The sequence below is a fragment of the Pituophis catenifer genome, unplaced genomic scaffold, assembly GCF_029215685.1.
Source record: "Pituophis catenifer annectens isolate HBS135680 unplaced genomic scaffold, rPitCat1.0.hap2 SCAF_2, whole genome shotgun sequence".
NCBI lineage: Eukaryota > Metazoa > Chordata > Lepidosauria > Squamata > Colubridae > Pituophis > Pituophis catenifer.
In genome coordinates this window covers 154,148,283-154,170,050 of record NW_027256882.1, presented here as the reverse complement: position 1 = coordinate 154,170,050, position 21,768 = coordinate 154,148,283, and the positions used below count along the sequence as shown (strand labels likewise).

The window sequence follows — 21,768 nt, the reverse complement described above, 5'->3', positions numbered from 1 at the left end:
TGCAATTCTAATCCTAATCCTGTACTATAGCAAGGTGCAGTTCATGCCTTACAAAGCTAATGGTGACAGACATCAATAGCAATGGCACTTAGATTTATACATCGCTTCATAGTGCTTTACAGCCCGCTCTAAGCAGTTTACAGAGTCAGCGTATTGCTCCCAACAACCTGGGTTCTCATTTTATCGACCTTGGAAGGATGGAAGGATGAGTCAACCTTGAGCCGGTCAGGATCGAACTCCTGGCAGTCAGCAGAATTAACCTGCAATACTGCATTCTAACCACTACACCACCATGGTTCTCAGATAGTTTATTAATAAGCTTCCCATAAAAAAAAAGAAACAAGGTTAATTTTTCAAATAGCCTAAGGTGTCTCAGCACTGGGTAGACAGATTGCTTTACAAATATATCCATTTAAGTCTATATATGGATTAATCTATGTATACTGACTTTTATTTTCCCATTAGTAGGGGAAGACTGGCTGTGGGGAAGAGAGAAGAAAGCTCAACTGAGCTGAAAACTTACCCTGCATCAGAACTATTACCACATAACAATGGATCAAGAAACCCAGGTATTGTGTAAAAATTTGCTGGAGGAGATAAAGAAAAACACGTAAGAATAAGCATGTTGAAGAAGAACACAGACATTTAGACCAAATACACTTTTGAGCTAAAGCTTCTTAAACTTGAATATTACAAAGGATGCCACCTGATGCCTATACTGCTATCTTTTAGCACCTGGCAAAGATCCTTTTGTTCCTGTACATTTTAGGAATTAAACCCTAGAGATTAGATACAGTCTGCAAATTTAAATGGGTGGAATTGGAGAATGGAGGCATGATATCCTCTGAGTATTGCTTGGAGTTTGCTGTATATTTTATCCTTGATTTTTCTTAGCTTTTTATTTTCTCATAATTTGCCTGGAAAACATTTGGATTTTAAATCACACCAAATAAATTTAAAAAGTGCTAGTTTTTCAGACCCCTCTGTGTCAAGAATTATTTTGAATCTTTGTCATTTTATAAAGCAAGTATGATTCGGAAGGGAACACGTCCATGATCACCTATGGCTGAATTATCCATTACCAGCCTGTAAATACCAAGCACTATTCTGACAGAAGATTCGTTATTTCATTTTCTAATGCCAGTTATATTGTTCTCTGGCATTTACCTTTTAAACCAGTCTTGAAATCCCAAATATAAAGCCATTCCGGCAATCTTTTATAATCAATTATAAAGGCATTATTTGATTTAAATCATTTTTAATAAACACATACACTTTGCCAAACCAAGGGAACAATGACTATAAAAGTAACGTTATACCCATAGACAGCATGTTTAAAGGAATTAAGACTAATAGAACATCAAAGGAATTTTAAGAAGAAGACAATATGCAAGTATAGTTTGTTAAGGAAAAGATAAGCAAGTAGAGGTCAAAATGTGTACTTGCCATTCAAAGTACAGTAATTGTTGGCCTTAATTGAAGTATTCATGGGGGTAGTCCAGTAAATATTATAGTTAATATAGACAGAGAAAATGATGGCAGCAAAAGGTAGCACCTACACATATTGTTGCTGTATTCTTCCCAATCAAATCCCTTGGTGCCATTTTCTAGGTAGGTCTCATTGAGATCGATGGGCCAGATGACACATTTGTTCCTTAGATTCCCCATGAATAGCTGTAGCCCAATTAAAGCAAATACACTGAGGCAAAACACAGTCAAAATCATCACATCAGAGAGTTTCTTCACAGACTGGATCAGGGCTCCCACAATAGTCTTCAGGCCTGGAAATAGGAAACAAACCAGTAATGACATTTATGTGGAAACATAGACCTAAGCACAAAACAGCCTTTTAGGGTGATCAGATTATAAGCGAAGGCAAACAGAATGATTCGTAAGGACTGGCAAGATAAAAAGCAACGAATAAAAATAAAAGAGTGGCATGGAAAAGAAAGCATAAGTTTGTCTAACTTTCAATAAGTGGCAATGGATATATGCCTATCAGCTCAACTGAATAATACACCAAAATTTCCTGACTATTTGGAATGTTGTTTTATTGTCCAAAGAAATCTATATTAATAGGAGGGAGCAGGATGGAAAACACAGAAGATTGATAGATTTCTAAGAAGCTGCCTACAATTGCTACCAGATAAAAGATTCTCATCTTAATATAGTTGGTCAGATCAATGCTTAAAAAGGAAGCGAGGAAAGGAAATTTCCCCCACTAAAATGGATTTCTCTGGATAATAACACAGCATTGCCAGGAGAACTTTCTTACACAGTACAATATTCTATTGTGCTGGTATATACTTCCCCAGCCATTCACAGAAAATTATATGAAAATCACCTTCACTTTCTTTTTTTGTAAGAAATCAGTGTCATGAATGCCAAGCATAGATAGTATTAATTTGTTTAAACAATGAAAAAAGAAGGGTGAAAGAAGTGAACAGAGTATTCAGAGCATATCTGCCCCCAATCAATTTTCAGATGTCACAGTCTTACATGTAAGCATATATTCAGGATTCCAAATGAGACAAATTTCATGTTGTTTTGTTCCGAGAATTGAGAGACATTGTATAAATGGCCCAGAGAGCAAATCTTGGACAGATAAGAACTGAAAATACTCTGCGTAAGGCCCCATCCTTTCACATTTATGTTTCTTAAACTATATGCAGAAGTCAAAGTCTCTGCACATAGACAGAAGCTAGCTATATCTAGAAGAGTTTGGCTTTTATATTAACAGCTGTTGGAGTTTTTATTAGAATCACTATGAAGAAGGAAAGATTTCAAAAAAAAAAAGCCTTTGTTATCTTCTAATCACAGCAAATCAATTAATCAAAAAGACTTCTGATTCATCTGATGCTCTTTTGGAAACCAGATCTTAAGAAGTTGAGGCAGGGGGTTGGAAAAGGGTTTTAGAGATTAAAGCATCTACACTACAAGGCTTCAGGCACAGATTCTCCTTACCCACTCAACCCTACTGTACGAAAATAATCCAAGAAAGGCCCCAATGTTTTGGTTCTAGGATTGCCTTAAGAATGTACATCCAAAAAATGATGCTATACTATACTTTTGGCATGCCCAAAGGGATGAAACATTTCATTTTAACTGAATGAACAGCATCATCTTGCAGAATGCCAAATTAATTGATGAGAGCTTAAACGGATTTTTTTTTCAACATGCTCCTAGCTACTGCTCCTCTTTCTGAAAGTTTACGAAAGATTTGCAAGATATAGGAAAGTATATTGAACATGTCAGAATAAATACATTTCAGTTATAACTCTTCACATGCGTGGAATAGCTAAGATGATAATATAATTTAAATAGGGAAAAGGTGGAGGGGGAAGAAGAAAGCCAGGGCAATTAGTTAGGTATGAGATAAACTACAGGAATCTAATCAATTAACAATCAAAATGTGTTAAAAACTGGGAGTGGGTTATACGTTTTATCAGCACTTCTACTTCACTGTATTTTTGGATCAATCAATTACTGTATTGCAATCTTCTGCCCTCCAAAACTGTTTGGTTATAACAGATAATCCACCATATAGATTACTGTGATTATAGCCAGGTGTCTTCCACAAGTGCATATTGCAAAAATGAAAGATTGTGCCTGGCTTTGAAGCTTTCTCTGCCCTTTAACACAATTACAATATAAGACATGACTATCAAAATCTCTACCTGTAAACACATTCAGGAGAAATGATGAACCCACAGTAACAACCATATCCTAAAGCACTGCTTGGGATACTCCAGAACTGCATATATACACTGTTATGTACCTTCTGGATTATCTGGTAATAGTTTTAGACACATTTATTTTTAAAAGATTGCACTGATTTTTGCATTTCCATATTGATAATGGATCAATATGGAATATTGACTGTCAATATGAATATTGACAATTCATATTGTCAATATGAAATATTGACAATATTTGACTGAGTAACTCAGGCATATTACTACTAAATTCGCTGCCCAAACTGTACTTTTAGTTGTGGTTTTTTGTTTTTATATTTGGTGAACATAGGATTTAAAAGCAAATCACCCATCTTGAGGGTTTGTTAAGGTTGTTTGACAATTCCAAGTGTTCCAGGATGCATTCAGATTCTATGTATGTGTTCATGCACATGCTTGTACACGTATCTGTGCATATGTATAGGAGAAGAAAAAGTCAGAAAGTAACATTTTGGACACAATAGCATCATTTCCCCCCAGCTCATTATGATGAACTAACCCTCATTTTTTGATCCAAGTGCTAGCCAACTTTTTATTCAGCCAGCAGATTTCTCATCAAATCAACCAAAATATTTATACCCAACAGATATATATTATAAGCCATATCTTTTAATTTATTTGTTTTAATTTATTTGCACATTTATTTCATATACACATTTATTTTAATTTATGGACATTAACATTTATTCTAATTTATAATTTACTATGCATGAATTATGCACAACAATGAGCCACTAAATGGCCTAATTTATTAATTTCTCACTTTATCACAAGCATTTTTGGATATGTCTTTATTATTCCCAGTTCTTCATTTCATTCATTTCCTGATTCAAAGTCCTCAGTCTATTTTCACAATTTTCCTCAACTGTAATTGATATTAATATTTCCAGACTGTTGTTTTCAAGAAACTTCCCAAAACTCTCCACTTTAGAAGGATTTGGGAGGGTGCTGCTCATTCCGATTTATTCTGTTTTAAGCTTGTAATTATCTTTTTGCAAGTGTTCCTTTCATAAGTGACAATGAATGACTCTTCCAAAACCAAATGCTGTTTTGACATTAGGGATCTGTATGCATTCCTTTCATAACTTGAAGTGGGTCAGCAGTTAAAACCAACAACGTCCACACTATGAAAACAGGCTTTATTGAATTGTTCCAATTTTTAAAATTGCACATTCCTTATTGTATCTTGTTTTGGCTACTGTGACAAACCCAAAGTAAATGTAACGGATGCCTTTGAAAAACTGCAACTGCAATCATATGGACTACTGTGACTTATTGGATACATGTCACTGCTTTGCTATTACAATTTTACTGCCACTACTCAATATCTAGAATTAAGTTTAATGTATTTTGTGGGGGGTTACATTTGTACTCATTGTTTTGCTTTTCTTAAATTGGCTTTGTTCCAGTAGATGTTCTTGTCCCTGTTTTACTGATGCAATTTTAATTATTGTGCTTTTATATGCACTTTTATAATTTAATTATAATATGTCCTTTATACATATTTACACCATTACCTGCTTTGGGAACTTTATTTTCACTAGAAAAATTGGAGTAGATAACTTTAATAAAATGAATAACAAATAGCCACATTGCGCTATCATTTCTGAAATGGATCTAAGTAATTGCAAAAATGGCCTTATATTAAGAAAAAAAAATTGAACTAAGATGCAGTGGAGCCTGTTAAATATTGTGGTTAAGATATCAGACTAGAAATGCAGAAACTGAGTTTTAGTACCTCCTTCACCACAAATCCAGCTGGGTGACCTCAGGCCTGTCACTTGTACAAGCAGGAGAGGGACAAGCAATTCACTTATCCTGCTCTTGCATTTTCCTGTATTGAATTGTCCTGTGGTGAGTTGTCACATGGCAAGTTGGCTGTGGTGAGTCAGCCCATTTTGGCCCCGAGGAAGCAGGCAAGGGAAAACCATTTCCAAAATCTTGCCAAGAAAACTGCAGGGACTTGTCCAGGCAGTCACCAGGAATCAAAAACTGACTTGTGACTTGAAGGCACAATTTTAAAAAATGTGTCTTCAAATCACAAGTCTTGTAGGGGAGAAGTCTCCCTTGTGCTTTCTTTCTCAGAGATATTTCTCCAGATATCAGATACCAGTTTTTTCAGCTGTGGTAACATTATATTTCCTGTTATCTGCTGCCAAGTTGATTAACTGCATAACGGGGAAAAGTGGGTGGGGTGAAGAAAACTTAGTATGTTTGCCACTGATTTTGAACCTTGGGCTTGTTGTGTCAAAAATTTAGAAAATACCTAACTGGACTCTTCTGGTTTATCACCACTTCCCCAGAGCAAAAGAGAAGCAATTCTCTGTCTCCCCCTTATTTAGCCCCCCCCGAACAGTGGCAGTGGCTGCACAGAGGTTGGGCCTGAAGTAGAGGACAGCGTTGGACAGTGAGGAGGCTGAAGAGGATATGGTGCCAGAGGCAGAGACTCAGCCAAGGCCTTCAGAAATTCCAGAGGCTCCTTCAAGTGCAGAGAGTGAAGTGGAGGAGCCTCTCCTCAATGCTCGAGCACGCAGGGCTGCCAAAAGGCAGGAGTGGCTACTCAGGAGGAGGAGGTCTCCTTGAGAGTAAGGCTTGGGGCTAATTGGCCACTCCCTTAGCCTATTTAAGTCACACGCAGTTAGCAATTGTTGCTGGAAACAACGTTTAATTATTACGCAGTGCATTTTGGAGAGTGAGTTTCTTATCACATCTTGGTTTCTCGGCTGGTTGCCAACCTTTGTCAGATTTTGTTTATTCTTTGTACTTTATAGCAGGTTGATAAGGACATTTGCACTGAAAGCCTGCATTTTGAAAGGGGTCTGTTTGTAATAAACGGAGTTTTTTGAGCTTGGTGTGTGTCACACTCCTTGGGATCCAGAGCTGGGGCAGAACATGTTCTCTTGACAGGCCCCTATTCAGAGTAGCTATAGGTCACGTGGCTTTGGAGAAAGCTCTTTCACAACCTCTGCAGCCTTTGAAAACACCCCATTCTCATGTGATTTCACAGAGGTTCTGGATGTCCCAAGAGAGCACGGCTCTTGCATACAACTTCTGGTGGGTCTAGAGATCGCACAAGAGCATGCCCCATTTTCATGCAGTCTCCATAGACTCCAAAAATTGCATGAAAAATGGGCATACTTCTGAGAATTGTTGGTGTTAATGAATGCTAGTGTATCACCCAAAACATCATGGTCTGTCACTTTTGACACATAAGTCATAGGTTTGGCATCAATGAGCCAGGCAATGTTTCAATTATTCTGTTACCCGTCAGATCATTTAAAAAGATGGACAGGCAGAATAGAATATGTGACTCAATTTTAAGTGACAAGCACAAGGGGTATTTACTTATTTGAGCTCACATATCATTTCGATCATTTATGATTTTGAACAGCAATATATAGTACAGCAATATACAGTACAGTCTCTGCATTAGATCTGAGATCTGAAATTAGAAAGCTCATTTGAACTGACAGCCTAGGCCAGTGATGGCTAACCTTTTTGCCATCGTGTGCCAGGAGCATGTGTGTGTGTGTGTGTGTGTGTGTGTGTGTGTGTGTGTGTGTGTGTGTGTGTCGCGAGTGTGTGCCCATACCCATAATTCTATGTGCCCTGCCTCCACGCATGCTCCCGCTCCTGGCACATGATGGCACAGCAGGCCCGTTATTTGCTCTCCCCAGCCTCTAAAGCCTTTCTAGGAATCTGGGGAGGGCGAAAATGGCCTCCCCCCCCGGAGGCCCTCTGGAGGTCGAAAATGGCCTGTTTGCCAACTTCCGGCTGGGGAGAGAGAAAAACGGGCCTTCCCCACCATTCCCCGAGGTCCTCCGGAGGCAGGAAACAACATGTTTCCCTATTTCTGGTGGGCCCAGAAGGCCCAAAAATTAGCTGGCCAGCACGCACATGCACGCTGGAGCTGAGCTCACGTGCCCACCGATATGGCTAGGTTTGCCATCACGGGCCTAGAAAATGTCCTGTTTATCATGGATAAAGTTGTGACATGATGGGTTTTAATATGTAATGGAAATTTTAATTGGGAAGCCAATTTATGTGCTTATGGAGTAATAAATACTCATGCCAAAGTTTCACAAATAATTATATATGTTCATTTATTTGCTCATTTATTATTATTTCTTTATTATTTGCTTCTAACCTAATCTACCACATTGTCATTGAATTTTATTTTTCTTATCTTCGAACTGTACTAATAAAAAAATAATAATAGGAAAGCATAACCATTAAAGATGAATGCATCTGAGTTACACTTGAAACTGTAAAGCTGTTCTACTCGCAGAATTATAATCCCTTGTTTTGCAGCAGTGCTTTGAGTTGATTGGTTGAGGATCAATCATACTATATTTTATGCTCATGCAAATCACAAGGCCTATTAGAAATGTGCCACAGCCATTTTTAAAACGTGACAAGGAAGGCAAAGGGAGGCAAAGGAAAATGTAAGACACGGTCATTCTTAGAGCATTTCTCACCTGGAATGACAGAGATAGTTTTCAAAGCTCGGAGAACTCTGAAAGTTCTCAAGGCTGACACATTCCCAAGGTCCACAAACTCTGTGACATATCTGCAATGAGGGAGGTCACACACAAAAGAGACACAATGACAATAACACACACCAAAAGGGGAACGAGGAATAAAACAACAACTACAAACAGCAGTACATCACTCACAGGGAGCTGCAACCCAACACCTAACACCAAACTGCCTTACCTGGAATTACAGAAATAGTTTTCAAAGCTCTCAGTACCCTGAAGGTGCGCAGAGCTGAAACATTGCCTAGGTTTACAAACTCTGTTATATACCTGCAGAATTAAACCAGAGTTAATGGCACCATTGGGGTCACCTGCCTCGAAAAGAAGAGTGTAATCTTCAGTTGCAGAGAAACAACTTTCAAACGTAAAATGCTTTGAAGTGTTTAAAAATGGAGAGGAGAAACAAAGATGTAAATAAGACAATTGGAAGTGTTTCAGTTATCACAGGTCAGCTAATTTAATAAGGATAATTTGACAAGAACTTCTCTGATATGGGCCCAAATATGAGCGACTGACTATCTTCATCAGCTGTAGGAATGTGGTCGTGGGTAGAAGATAGAAAAAGAGGTGATCTAGCATCACAAAAATAATGAGAGAAACTAACCAGGATAATAGCAATTAGAACATGATTTTTTATTTTAAAAAGATCACCCATTTTCAATGGGTGGTGTGGAAAAAACAAAGTTCTAAATAGATTAGGGTGAGCATAAAGTAACGAAAAATTGCTTCCAACTCTGGAGAAAATTGACGTAAGGTGAGGTAAGAATCAATTATCCAGGGCATGTGGACCCCAAAAGCAGCCATGGTCATCTGTTGTATATATAAAAAAAAAATTGACAAAGAATCTAACTATTTTTTTTGTGGGATAAAAGAAATGACATAAAAATGTGTTAATCTTTCAGTTGACATGAGATTATTATTGTTTTTGCTTGAAATCATATGGCTGTCCTTTATATCCTGGAAAAGAATTGTAATGCGATAGATCAGCTCTACTAACAGTCTGTTCCTGTAAGAACACCTGCTCAGCACACCAGCATATGTGTCATACAGAAACTGAATTACAGGATCATAGCCTGCGAAGTTCTTGTTTGGTTCTGCTGGCCCTCTTGTTATAGAGGGTGAGGGACTTTGGTCACAGGCAAACTGTGGAATATCTTACATGGCCAAGGGATGTCTGCTGCAGACATGGCATTCCTCTGTTTCAGTGTTTTTTAGGTCATCTCCCTAAAGCGGGAAAGTGCCACTGTGGTATTCCATAGGAATTATGATTTACCTTCTCTGTCTGCTTTCCTCCTTTCTCTTTCCTCACCTACGAGAATCACCTCAGCTCCACAGGAAAAAAGTAATAAGATTGTCTCATGTTTTAAAGTCAAAGTCACTTTAAAAAGTATATAGCTGTGATGGCTAGGTTGACATTTGCTATCACAGACTCCTCTTCCCCTGACCCAAGAATTGGTAGAAAATTTAAGAGTTGCCTGAATTTGAGCATTTAGAACAGTTGGCTATACAGGTAGTCCTTGTTTAGTGACTGCCTCGTTTAGTTCACAGTTACAGCAGTGATGAAAAAGTAACTTTGTGACCAATCCTCCCATTTATGACCTACTCAGGTCTGTAAAACAAAGGAAAGCCGAAATCAGATTATAAGCACTGCTGTGATTTCATTTAGCGACCATTTCACTTGACAGCTGAGTTGCCAGTTGCAATTGTGATTGCTAAACTAGGTTTATTGGTATGTATCTGAGAGAATATTGGACTTCAAAGGAACATAACAAATTCCTGTACTGGGGGGGATGGGGGGAGCGCGCCACTGAACCAAGGAGACCTGTTTTTCATTAAACCTATAGTGGATTTTACTGTAGAAGCTAAAATTAAGGTTTCTACTCTTAAACATGATGTAAAGTATTAACTTCAGAAAAACCAAAAATTAGTGGATTTTCAAAAAAAAAATATTTCCACTACTGGCTAAATGCTGTGGTTAGCTAACATTAAAAAAGAGTTTTACTTTTTAAAAAAATCTGAAATTTTGAATTTTCTCCCTGTGAATGCTGTATAAACTTCAATTAGAGTTAGTTCACCTAAACCAAAAGTTAGCAATCTCATGGTCTGCATATATTTTGGACTATAACTCCCATACAAACCCAAGCAATGCCTAAATATTGAAGATTATTGGAGTTGCTGATCAAAATATCTGGACAACATAGATTTTGATTCCTCATTTAGTTAAGAGATACCCATATACAAAATGAATCAACTAAATTATACTTATACATTATATAACATTTTAGCTATAATTTTTTTCCTTTTTGCTTACTTGTTATATATTACAAAAGTAAAAAGAAATGCAAAATATAAATAAATAAATAAACAAACAAACAAACAGATAAATAGAAAAACCTGAGGCAAATCCAGGAATCATATACACTTTCCAACTCATCTGAAATATCTAGGTTAAGAAAAATTAAGACTGGTTGCAAAACAGGTTGTCAACTAAAACTACTCCAAAATACATATTGCCACAGTAATATTATGGAGAAGGAAGTTTCTTAGTCCTGCACCCTAATGTCAGAATGTTGTATCTTAGATGTGAAGATCTTCATATCTTACATGTGAAGCCATTTTAGATAACTTTCCAGTCATTAGTCCAGAATAATAAAAAAAACCCCAATTATCATTTTTTTTCCTGATTTTCTGGATTACTTCAAAAGTATATATTTTTTTCTTTTCACTTATAGTTATCATATGGCTTCTCCTGACAAGAATAACACTAACTGCGGCACTTACGCCATCATGATGACACTGAAATCTAGCCAGTTCCATGCGTCACGAAGAAAAGTGAAACCATCTATGCAGAAGCCTCTTGCAATAATTTTCACAAGGGATTCAAATGTATATATACCAGTGAATGTGTACCTGTTGAAAGTAAAGAATAATGATGAATAGTATTTTAATGAAAGAGGGTGAAATACTGTATATATTTACATTTCAAAAGCCAAGATTCTAAATATTTATTGACTGTAATTATTTCATAACCCTTTTTCAGGTTTCTGGATGACACTGCAAAATCTTGTTGACCAAAGTGGATCTGTTAAGGAACATTTTAACAGAACAGATTTGCAGTATTGTTACAGAGCTGTCATGTGTTGCACAAGCAGTGAAGGGGAGGAGAGAATGTTTTGCTGACTTAATAAAAGATCTATATACTTAGATATTGATACAAGATCTACCGTAAGCATATAGATCATGGCTGGTATAATGTGATGTGTGTGTGTACGTACCATGTTTCCCTGAAAATAAGACCCTGTCTTATATATTTTTGAACACTGAAATAAGTGCTTGGCCTTATTGCCATGCGCTCAAAAGCCCGACTGGGCTTATTATCAGGGGATGTCTTATTTTGGGAAAAACATGTTATGTATGTATGTATGTATGTATGTATGTATGTATGTATATATATATATGTACCCTGTTTCCCCCCAAATAAGACATCCCCTGATAATAAGCCCAATCGGGCTTTTGTGTGCATGGCAATAAGGCCAAATGCTTAGTTCAAAAATATATAAGACAGGGTCTTATTTTCGTGGAAACATGGTATATGTATATTGTTATGTGTAAATATATGCATACAAATCTCATCTACTGAAATGGCATTAGTTGGTATTTGTACCAATAATAAACTACATTTTTTGAGAATTCTGACATCTCAGGCATCTAATTGACAATATTTGTTTGTGATTTCCGGCAACAGAAGTGGATAAAAAAACAACAACAACACAACCTGGATTGCTTCATCAGTATCTCTTTTAGCATTATAATGTAACCCAGGATCCTGGTTCCTCCCTTCCCCACCCCAAAAAGTTATAAGTCAAGATTTACAATACTGGCAACCCACCCAGCGATGGGCAGCTATATAAATTAGATCAATAAATACAATTAAATATATATTTGCCTTAAGATTGGGGCTTGTTATACATAATATATCCTGCTCATATATAAGCTAAACAAATCACAGATGGAACCATTCAAGTTGTTTTTTTAGCTGTTCCACTGTCAGGAAGAATTAAGATAGAGTGATCACACTGCAGAAAGAACATGGTTGTTCATTCAAAATAAATAGAAATTTAAAGAATGTTTACCTTGTTGATGCATGCAAACACAAGTCATTAATTATTTTGTTTAAACATATATAGGCTAGCAATTAACAAGGGTAAAGCATGCAAATAATACTATTCAATTTATCTTAATCCCTATTTAAAAATCCTTGAAAACACGCCTTTGAGTTTTTAAAGGATAAAAACAGTTTACAGTTTTTCAAAAGTGAGTGCATTCCAGAGTTTATGAAAATCAGTGGAGAAGTCACTGCTAGGTAGACAAAATCTAGTACAGTGTTTCTCAAATTTGATAACTTTAAGATGCATGAACTTCAACTCCCAAAATTCCTCAGCCAGTATATTATCTGGAGAATTCTGAGAGTTGCAGTCTACACATCTTAAAGTTACCAAGGTTGATCTAGAAGTTAGCATTCCCTTAGGTAATCCAGGCTTAAGACATTTAAGATAAAGTCTCAGTTTTAATATATTATATCTCCTTCAACCAATGAATGCCTGAAGGTAAGCATTTGGAGAGGTTTGTTATTTCCCAAATAGGTGGTATGAAAAAAAATGCATATCAACAAGATTATGGACTAGATTTCCTGGTGATCTCCAGTGGTTTTATATAAAGTGGAAAATCTTTGGAGACTGGATAAATTGTAGGAACTCCATATCACAATTCCCCAGCAGACTCCAGCAACAGACTTCAGGCACCATAATTTAAGATTCAAGTAGCAATGCCTATTATTCCCAAATGGTCTGCTTGGCGCCATTGTTGTTACTGAAAGCCATTTCTGACCCAAGAAAACAGCCCCTTTATCAGCTTCTAGATAAAAATCCATCAGGTCTATTAATGCCATCTCAGCCTATTAATCCTGTTTGAAAGGAGATCTAGTTAATATGCTTGTACAAGAAGTCAAAACGCTCTCCATTATGTTGCCTAACCAAGCAACATTAAAAACTTTCTAAAATTATCCATCTTTGAGAGAATCAATATACACTAAAAAAAAATAAAATAAATCTAATAATTATCTATTTTAAACAGAAGGCATCCTGTCTTTCTTTTGAGAGACATTTATGACAAGAGTGAGAACATGTTCAATTAACTCCCAGCTTGATATTTTAAACCATATTGGGCAGGGAGTTTATATATGGCACACTTTTCCTTCAAAATTGGCAACTATTACTGTAAAGAATTGCTAGATATTACAAACAATCAAAGTGAAACAAACAAAAATATTATTACTTACTCCACCTGTTTCGACCATTCTGGTGGGTTACTAAAAGTCATGAACACACAGTTCGTCAAAATAGTGCACATAATGATCATGCTAAATACTGTAAAACAAAGTCAAGGAAGCACAAAAGATAAGAAATTTCTTATTGACATAAACAAAAGAACATTAAGCTGACGGTATATCTTACTTGTTTAAATTTGGGAACAAAAATCAAACGCTCCCCCCCCCAGAAATAGTATTAATAAAGTGTAGATATGAAACTTTCCTGATAACAAATGTGACAATATGCCTAGATTTGACTTTGGCTTGAGAAGGATTTACACCTTTTTACAGTTTAGATTATACTGAACCCAGCCACATGAGCACAAAGGAGTTCTTTGGGAACCTTAACTGGAACTGAACTCACTTGTACTGCAATTGTATTGAATTATGCTCAATTTACTGAGGAGACACAGGTTTCTCATAATTAGATGCAGAATATGGACATCCAGATATGACTAATCATAAGGGTTTTCAGTTCATGTAGGGCAATAATAATAATTCATTAATGATTTAGTCTCCATTAAATTCCATTAATTCATTTATCAGTTCACTTATCAATTCATTAATTAGTTCATTTATCAAGAACTTCCAACTTTTTTTTGGGAAAGGATCCAGTGTAAGTCTTTAGAAAAAAAACTGTCATTCCTGAAACTGCTTAGCTACATCTCCAATCATCTCTAGAAAATGACAGCCAATGTGTCCAATATTTCAGCAACATCAGGAGTGCAACTTTTGCAAAATATACCTACACATTTAGGACATTTCCTTGCTTAAGGAATAAATAAAAATCCTTTCACATATGAATGTTCAAGGGAAAAAATCATAAAAAGGAAGCCTATCTGATTTGGAATAGTGTATATACTACCCAGTGGTGGTTTCATATTCATATTTCAAACTGATACCACTTCAAATGAGAAAATGTCTTGGTCTTCTGGTGAGGATTTATTGTGGACTAGATGTCCCTGAAGGAGCAGGAGTAGCATTGCAGTGGTGATTGGTGGCAGGATGGTGAATACTAGCTGGTGCAGTCTTTCTGGATAAAGGAGAGATTTTGAGATTGCCCACTTGCATTTTGGACAGCTACCCCTCATGAGAAAATTGCAGGAACTGAGGTTTTTATAATTGGCTCATAAATTGAGCGGCTGGGAGTCAAGGGGTTTCAATCTAACTCACCCCCTAATGCAGCCTATATGGACACAAAGTTTGACAAGCTTCATTTCTTAAACACTTTTAGATTTATTTAGCTCTAAACAATTTAGAGCTAAACAGAGATTTTCTGAATAGAAGGATAAGAAAATTCTACTTCATGAGTCAAACATTTTTTCTGGATTAAAAAGGAAAAAAGAGTTTCAATGATTTCAAAAACTTTTTACGTTTACTTGTGGATTGGACAGAGGCTTGGTTGGAACACAAAACAAATCAGGAAACTCCAAATCATGTGGTTATGAAACCACAGTTTATTTGTTAGCTTCATTAATGCCTCGTGCTAAGCTAGAAACACATCAAACACATTGTGGTTTAGTATAAAGGGTGAACCTATTCCCTGTGTTTTAAAGTGAATTGGTTTGGGGAATTTCATATATGGTTGCAAAAGTGAAGGGGAGGGGGGGGGAACGACAATTGAGCATCTATGTCTGCCTAGGGCAATTGTATGCCCCTATTCATTTCTTAGGCAGTTGCTGCAGGCAGATGAGAAGATCTGAAAAGAGGCCTGCCAGTTCACTGGGAAGAAAAAGAGGAAGTTATAAGAACTGAATTAGACCCAGAAAAACTATCACAAATCAAGGCCCAGTCAGTAAAATAGGCAAAATGAATGTCTTTGAATGAATGATATCATATAATCAGACAACATCCTATGTCTGCACATACATAGAAACAGTACGGTTGGAAAAGGTGAATTCTGACTATTCAGCTTTTAGATTTGAGAATTATACCTTAATTGCAAGATAGTTTTATGGACTGTTTATGGACTCACACAGAAAGGCAATAACTACACATTTAGAATTAATATGTATCTCTTTTGAAATTAATAATTTGATTCATTTTATAACATTTAGATTCCATATTACCCCTCTCTCTCTCTCTCTCTCTCTCTCTCTCTCTCTCTCTGTGTGTGTGTGTGTGTGTGTGTGTGTGTCAAGATGCAGTCCCACATAACAATGGGCAGATCTCTCCCAGCCTCCCTCTCTCATTCCTGCGGCATCTGAATATGGAGATATATATAGAATGCATTGGATGTATTTAATCCATGTGCTGAGCAGAGGCACTGTCAGACATAGAGAATAAGAGAAAACAGTAGCCTTTTCAAGTTTTCTCTAGCATGAGTTCTGCTTGATAGTAAGCACTTCTTGCAGAATATCAGTCACAGGTAGTTTTCCACTTATGACCAACAATGTGGCTTTTGAGTGAATCTCACGTGCTTTTACGACCTTTTTTGCCCCAAGTCATTCAGTGAATCACAACCATCATTAAATAAACCTGGGTTCTTCTGTTGTTCGTCAGAAATTCTCTGGGCAATCATGTGACCCCGGGATGCTGCAACTATCATAAACCATGTTGATTGCCAAATGCGAAAATTTTGACCACGTGACCATGATGATATTGTGACAGTTGTAAGTATGAGGACTGGTGGTAAGTCACTTTTTTCAGTGCAGCCAAAACGTCAAACAATTGTTATATAAACAGTCGTAAGTCAAAGACAGCCTGTATTCAAATCTACTGACATATCTTGTACATACATTCCCTAATTATGAAACATCATCCCTAATAAATTCACTTTCATTCACCTACTCTTACAGTTGCTTAGGGAAATTTCAATCTCCCTGAGGCAGGCTTTTTCTATAAAACATGTTTTTAAATCCAAATAATGCTTTTTTTAAAGGCAGCCCATTAATCCAGCAAAACAGGAAATAATGACTTCAGAATAAGTGGTACACATTACTATGAAAAGGATATGAATGTATCAAAATTTTAATAGCTATTCTCCTAAGCAGATTAAAAGGACTTAAAATGTACAAGGCAGGCGTGGCACTAAATCGGAAGAGTGTTTTGCCTCTGTTTAGTACTACAAAGGTCTGCAGAGAAAGAGAAAAAGAAGGAAAAGTTACACATTCATAAACCTAGGAAGAAAGCATACATATTTAATTCAAAAACCATGAATATATCATTCTTATAAAGAATCTTGTTAGCTGGGTGATTCTCTGTGTTGAAATCATTTTGAAGATATTCCACAATATACTTTTACTTTAATTGATCTGACAACTCTTTTAAAGCAGCACATTAAAAACAGCAGCAACAATAGCAATAATATTAACAACAACAGTAGCTTACATCCTTAAAGCAAATTTATATATTAAGGCTTCATTTACCTGAGAATAGGTCCCACTGTGAAATGTGCATAACTGTATTACAAAGTATTTCTCAGCCTTTACCCCAGTAAAGGAGGAATGAAGTAGCACATGGAGAGTGAAAGAATAGACTAGATGTAATGGGCTGTGAAAAAACCTTGAGGAAGACTTGACACAGCCAAGGCAACACTAAGATAAGAGAAATCTCAGTCCAAAGCAGGAATGGAGTTAGACAAAATCTTTCAGATTGGACACTCCCCACTCCCCAGTTCTCTTTAGGATAAAGGCAGGGAGGGGAGAGACACATTCAGGGTTGCAAAGGTCTGTTACTATAACCCTGTAATAAAAATAGCTTTACCATTCATGACTTTGGTATTAAAGTCTGAGCTGTCTCTAAGGGCTGACATTATAGCAAGCTGCCATCTTGTTTTGAGAGTTACACTCTGCACATAACATTTACATGTTGTACACTATGAAACATTTTCCTTCTATATGGAGGGGAGATTCCAAGATTGATCCAAACGCTTTCTCTGGAGTTTAATTGGAACAGACTAGAATTCTGCAACTACTGCTCCTGTTTCTTTCTGTATTGTGTATAGAATGGCTTTCAAAACAGGATCACATATGTTATTTAACTGTTTAAAATATATCAGTATGTAGCTCAGTGAAAGAGATATAACAACCAACAACAGGGAAACCTTAGAAAGATAATCAGTCAAGTAACATGGTTTTCCTTAATAAATATAACTAGAACATTTTAGTTTCTTCTCCATCCAGTGAGTCAGATTGCTTTGCATTTTTACTGAGATCTTACTCCTCTTCTAATATTTATGTAGCATATGGACTTGTATTAGATGCCATTTTATAAATTAGAATAAAGAATATACAGTACCTGCTCAATCACAAAGAAGAAGCAACCTTCGTTCTCTGCAAAGCTCTTTCTGCTTTGCTTTGGAAAACAATGCAAATACAAAATATCTACTCCTGAAGCCCAGGCATACTCCCATCCTAAACACATCTACCCCCTTACATACCCACACACCCCATACTTTCTTATGGATGACTTCTCATATTACCAATCCACTTTCCTTACTGAAGCAAAGAAAATGAAAAAGAAAAAAAAAAGAAGAAGGAAGTGACGGGAAAACACTGGAAGATTACAAATGGAAAAAGGCCCACTGCATTTAGGACCACTACATAAAATTCTGTGAATTAGTCATGGCAACTGCACAACCAAATCCTGTGGTAGTATGGAAGGTTCCATAGACACAGTTGAAATCTTCCTTCCCTGTATCCCTGTCTGTGGTCCAGAGAACTGCCCAACTTTGATGCCCAAAACAGAACTAACTTGAACAGCAAATGTACCACTTGATCTCAAGTGCAACCACAAGGCTTATCTCCATATGGAGAAGAAAAGACAACTGAAAGAAATGGAACAACCACTGCTTTTGTGAAGCTCTGGAAGAACATTGCAACCGATGGATTAAAAAATGCTTATCTAATGTGTAAGCAAGCAACTAACTAACTAACTAACTAACTAACTAACTAACTAACTAACTACATGCATGCATATTTAAAAATTACTCCAATTTATCCAAGTTATAAATGGTACAACAAGTATGATAAATTTGAGTTGAATGAAGACAAGAGGATATTTTCAGTTTCCAGAGTCTTAGAAATTATTTAAAACTAATTTGCAGTCATCTTCACCACCATTTTCAAAATGCTAAGAAAACCACATCAACCAGTTTGCCTTTCAGCTGACTAATAAAAGAGTGCAAAAACTGAAACGGAACCACACTTTTATACATTTGTATTATGGCAGTAATGGTGAATGTTTTGGGCTCAGTGTGTCAAAATTTCAGAAAATGCCTAACGACTCTGCTGGCATCCCCCCCCCCGCCCCCAAACAAAAGAGAAACAATTCTTTATCTCACCACTACCATCTAGGCCACTCTGAACAGTGGCAGTCAGGGGCAGTGCCAAAACTAGGCCTGAAGTAGAAGCTGGGCCTTGGCTTCAGCCATAGCAGCACTGCTGCCACTTGAAAAGGCCGCCTCATGCCATTTCCCAAGAAGCACAAGCCTTGAGGAATGGTGTGATTCCACCCATGGCCCAGCATCCCCTCAAATCTGCCATGCACCATCTATCTTTAGGCCATGTTCTCTTTCTGTTGGCTCTGTGACCTACCTGAGGCTGCTCCGGGACTCACAAGGCCTTCAATCTTGAAGCAGCTTTGGAGAATGCTCTTCCATAGCTCTGCAGTCTCTGAAAACCACATAAAAGCATTTCCTGTTCTCGGGCAATTTTTGGAGGCTCCAAAGACTGTGCAAAAGTGTGGCCATCTTGTGCAACTTTCAGAGGGTCTGGAGGCCATGGATGAGCACATCCTATTTTCGTGCAGCCTCTGCAAGCTTCGAAAATTGTGTAAGAAAAGAGTATGTTTTTGAGAATATTTGTTGTTATATGTTGGCGAATGCTGGCATATCAAACCAAATGTCATGGTGTATCACCTTTAACGCACATGTCATGGGTTTGTCATCACTATGGGGACAAGTCTGAGCATCTGAGCATCTACAACAGGGGTGTCAAACTCAAGGCCCGTGGGCCGGATCTGGCCTGTGGGATGCTTAGATTTGGCCCGCAGGGCCGCCCTGAAAACAGTGAAGGACTGGCCCACCGTGCCTCTGCCAGTGAAAATGGAGCTCGAGAGGGCTGCGGGTAGCCCTCCCGAGCCCATTTTCACTGGCAGAGGGTTGCAGGAGGCTGTCGCAGCTGAAAACGGAGCTCGGGCCACCACAGCGCTCCTGAAAGGAGTGATTATGAACTGGCCATGCCCCTCCCTCCCTCCCTCCTGAGGTCAAACACAATCCTGATGTGGCCCTCAATGAAATCAAGTTTGACACCCCTGATCTACAACAAGGGAGAGCTGTAATCTGTCAGAGTCCTATCTCTTCGATCAATTAAAAGTCATGGTATGGCTAAAGGTACTATAGAAAAGTAGTATAGATTTGCTTCCACGGGAAATGAAGGGAAAGGGAAGGTCATCAGTCAGGAGCCAAGCTGAGTAGTTTTTCTTGTCAATAGAAAAACAATCTGCCTCCCTCTGCAAAACTTCAACACTTCAACTGAGAAATTTGGTTTCCCCCTCTTCCTGTGTAGTTTTTTTCCCCCCTATGATAATACTGAGAAGAACAATATGGCTGCCAATCATCTGTTGCTTAAAAACATACTGTTATTTTAACATTTATACACATATTTGAGTGGGCTGCAGTTGATTGTTCTATACGAATAGAAGTGTTCATGTTACAATGGGCAAGTTGCTCTTGCTCACAGAATGTGTTTATTGCAGACAGCCATGAAGGTCCATACACTGTAAATTTCATATGTATTATATGAAATGTTATAATAATAATATTACAGGCTGGCAGGTAAATATAATTTCTGTCAATTCATTTTCCGTAAATATAGAGTGGTTATTCAAACATATAAAATCATTTAGGTTCTTCCTGGTGATCCCAGGTCTAAATTGCAGAGCAGATTTTGTCAACATTTGGATTTGTTGCAAGTTATTGTTGACTGTGCTAGAAAACCAGAGACAGCCCAGTAGGTTCAGCCAAACTTTTATTTCCTTTGTTGGTCATGCAAAAGTCTGGTCAAGTTTTATCATCAGTGTCTGTGTTGTTTCTGAAATGTGCAAATATAAAATGAAAGCATCAGTTGCCATGGAAATGTAAAATCCCATAAATGCCAGATGCTGCAAATATACATGGCATTCTTTTCTTTTTCTTACTGCTCCTTTTATATATTTTTTGCATCATATTTCAAGAATCTTCCAAATGGCAGCCATTTCTTATTATTTTACCTTATAATGAATTATTGGATAATGGATTTATATATATATGTATGTATGTATGTATGTATGTATGTATATGAATTTCTTTTTTGCTTATGGGGATCAAAAACCAAAGAAATCTTGCTTTTTTGGGGGGAAAGTGAAACATTGCATTTCCCCTAATGAATTTTATATGCTTTTACTTGAATTTGCAAATATTTTCCTGTATAGAAAATGAATGGATAAAAAACCCCAAATAATTATAGTAGCAAAGATTTTGTGGTCTTCAAAATCATGATTAAAAGCATAGAAGAAAAATAATTCAAAATAACATTTCAGCCATGCTCTGCCCATCCCATAATGTTTCTACATTAATCTGATACGAAAAAAATATGGAATGGAGATTATGGTTCAGCTAAAAATTGAGATTATTTTTCTAAGAAAGGCCCAATATAGAAACAAAAAGAAAATGTTTCTCATATCCATCAAAATACTCTGCAGAGAATAAACAAATGGTATGACTATCAAAATCTCAAAAGTGATGGAATAGTGGCATGTAATGTATACAATTAAAAAAAAATCTTTACAGCATTCTCTTCATAAGAAGGGTCTACATTAGAAGCACATGAATTCAGTCTCACTGACATATACAGTAGCTATCTATACAATAGGAAAATATGGGCACTTAAAAATACCAGATATGACAGAAAGGCAAATGATTAAAAGAACATATAGGTCTCCTATATAGAAATGGACAATATTATATATTTATGATTGGGATTGGCCTGTGACCTTCAAGTCTCTTTGGGGCAGTTCTTGGTGTCTCTCTGACTGTAGCTATTGAAAACTGATGGCAAATTCTGCTATTTTCAAATGGGAAATAGAATATCACAACGTACAAATAAAGAATCCGCCCAAAACTTCAGCCGCACCAGATCCATGACAT

At 37.0% G+C, this 21,768-nt stretch overlaps 1 protein-coding gene across 8 annotated transcripts in view; it reads right to left on the bottom strand.

Moving 5' to 3' along the window:
- The window catches only part of SCN8A (sodium voltage-gated channel alpha subunit 8), a 76,484-nt gene that overhangs the window by 48,002 nt on the left and 6,714 nt on the right, over positions 1–21,768 (bottom strand). For 4 of the 8 annotated variants that reach the window (XM_070934833.1, XM_070934836.1, XM_070934838.1 and 1 more), the window contains exons 2-7: positions 16,596–16,714; positions 13,611–13,700; positions 11,054–11,182; positions 8,451–8,542; positions 1,560–1,781; positions 524–587 (exon numbers count right to left, since the gene is read on the bottom strand). In XM_070934833.1, coding sequence (XP_070790934.1) covers positions 524–587; positions 1,560–1,781; positions 8,451–8,542; positions 11,054–11,182; positions 13,611–13,700; positions 16,596–16,714 — 716 coding nt within the window. Of the gene's footprint in view, positions 1–523; positions 588–1,559; positions 1,782–8,212; positions 8,305–8,450; positions 8,543–11,053; positions 11,183–13,610; positions 13,701–16,581; positions 16,715–21,768 lie in introns of all 8 variants that reach the window. The other 4 variants (XM_070934832.1, XM_070934835.1, XM_070934837.1 and 1 more) reach the window with 2 other exon arrangements.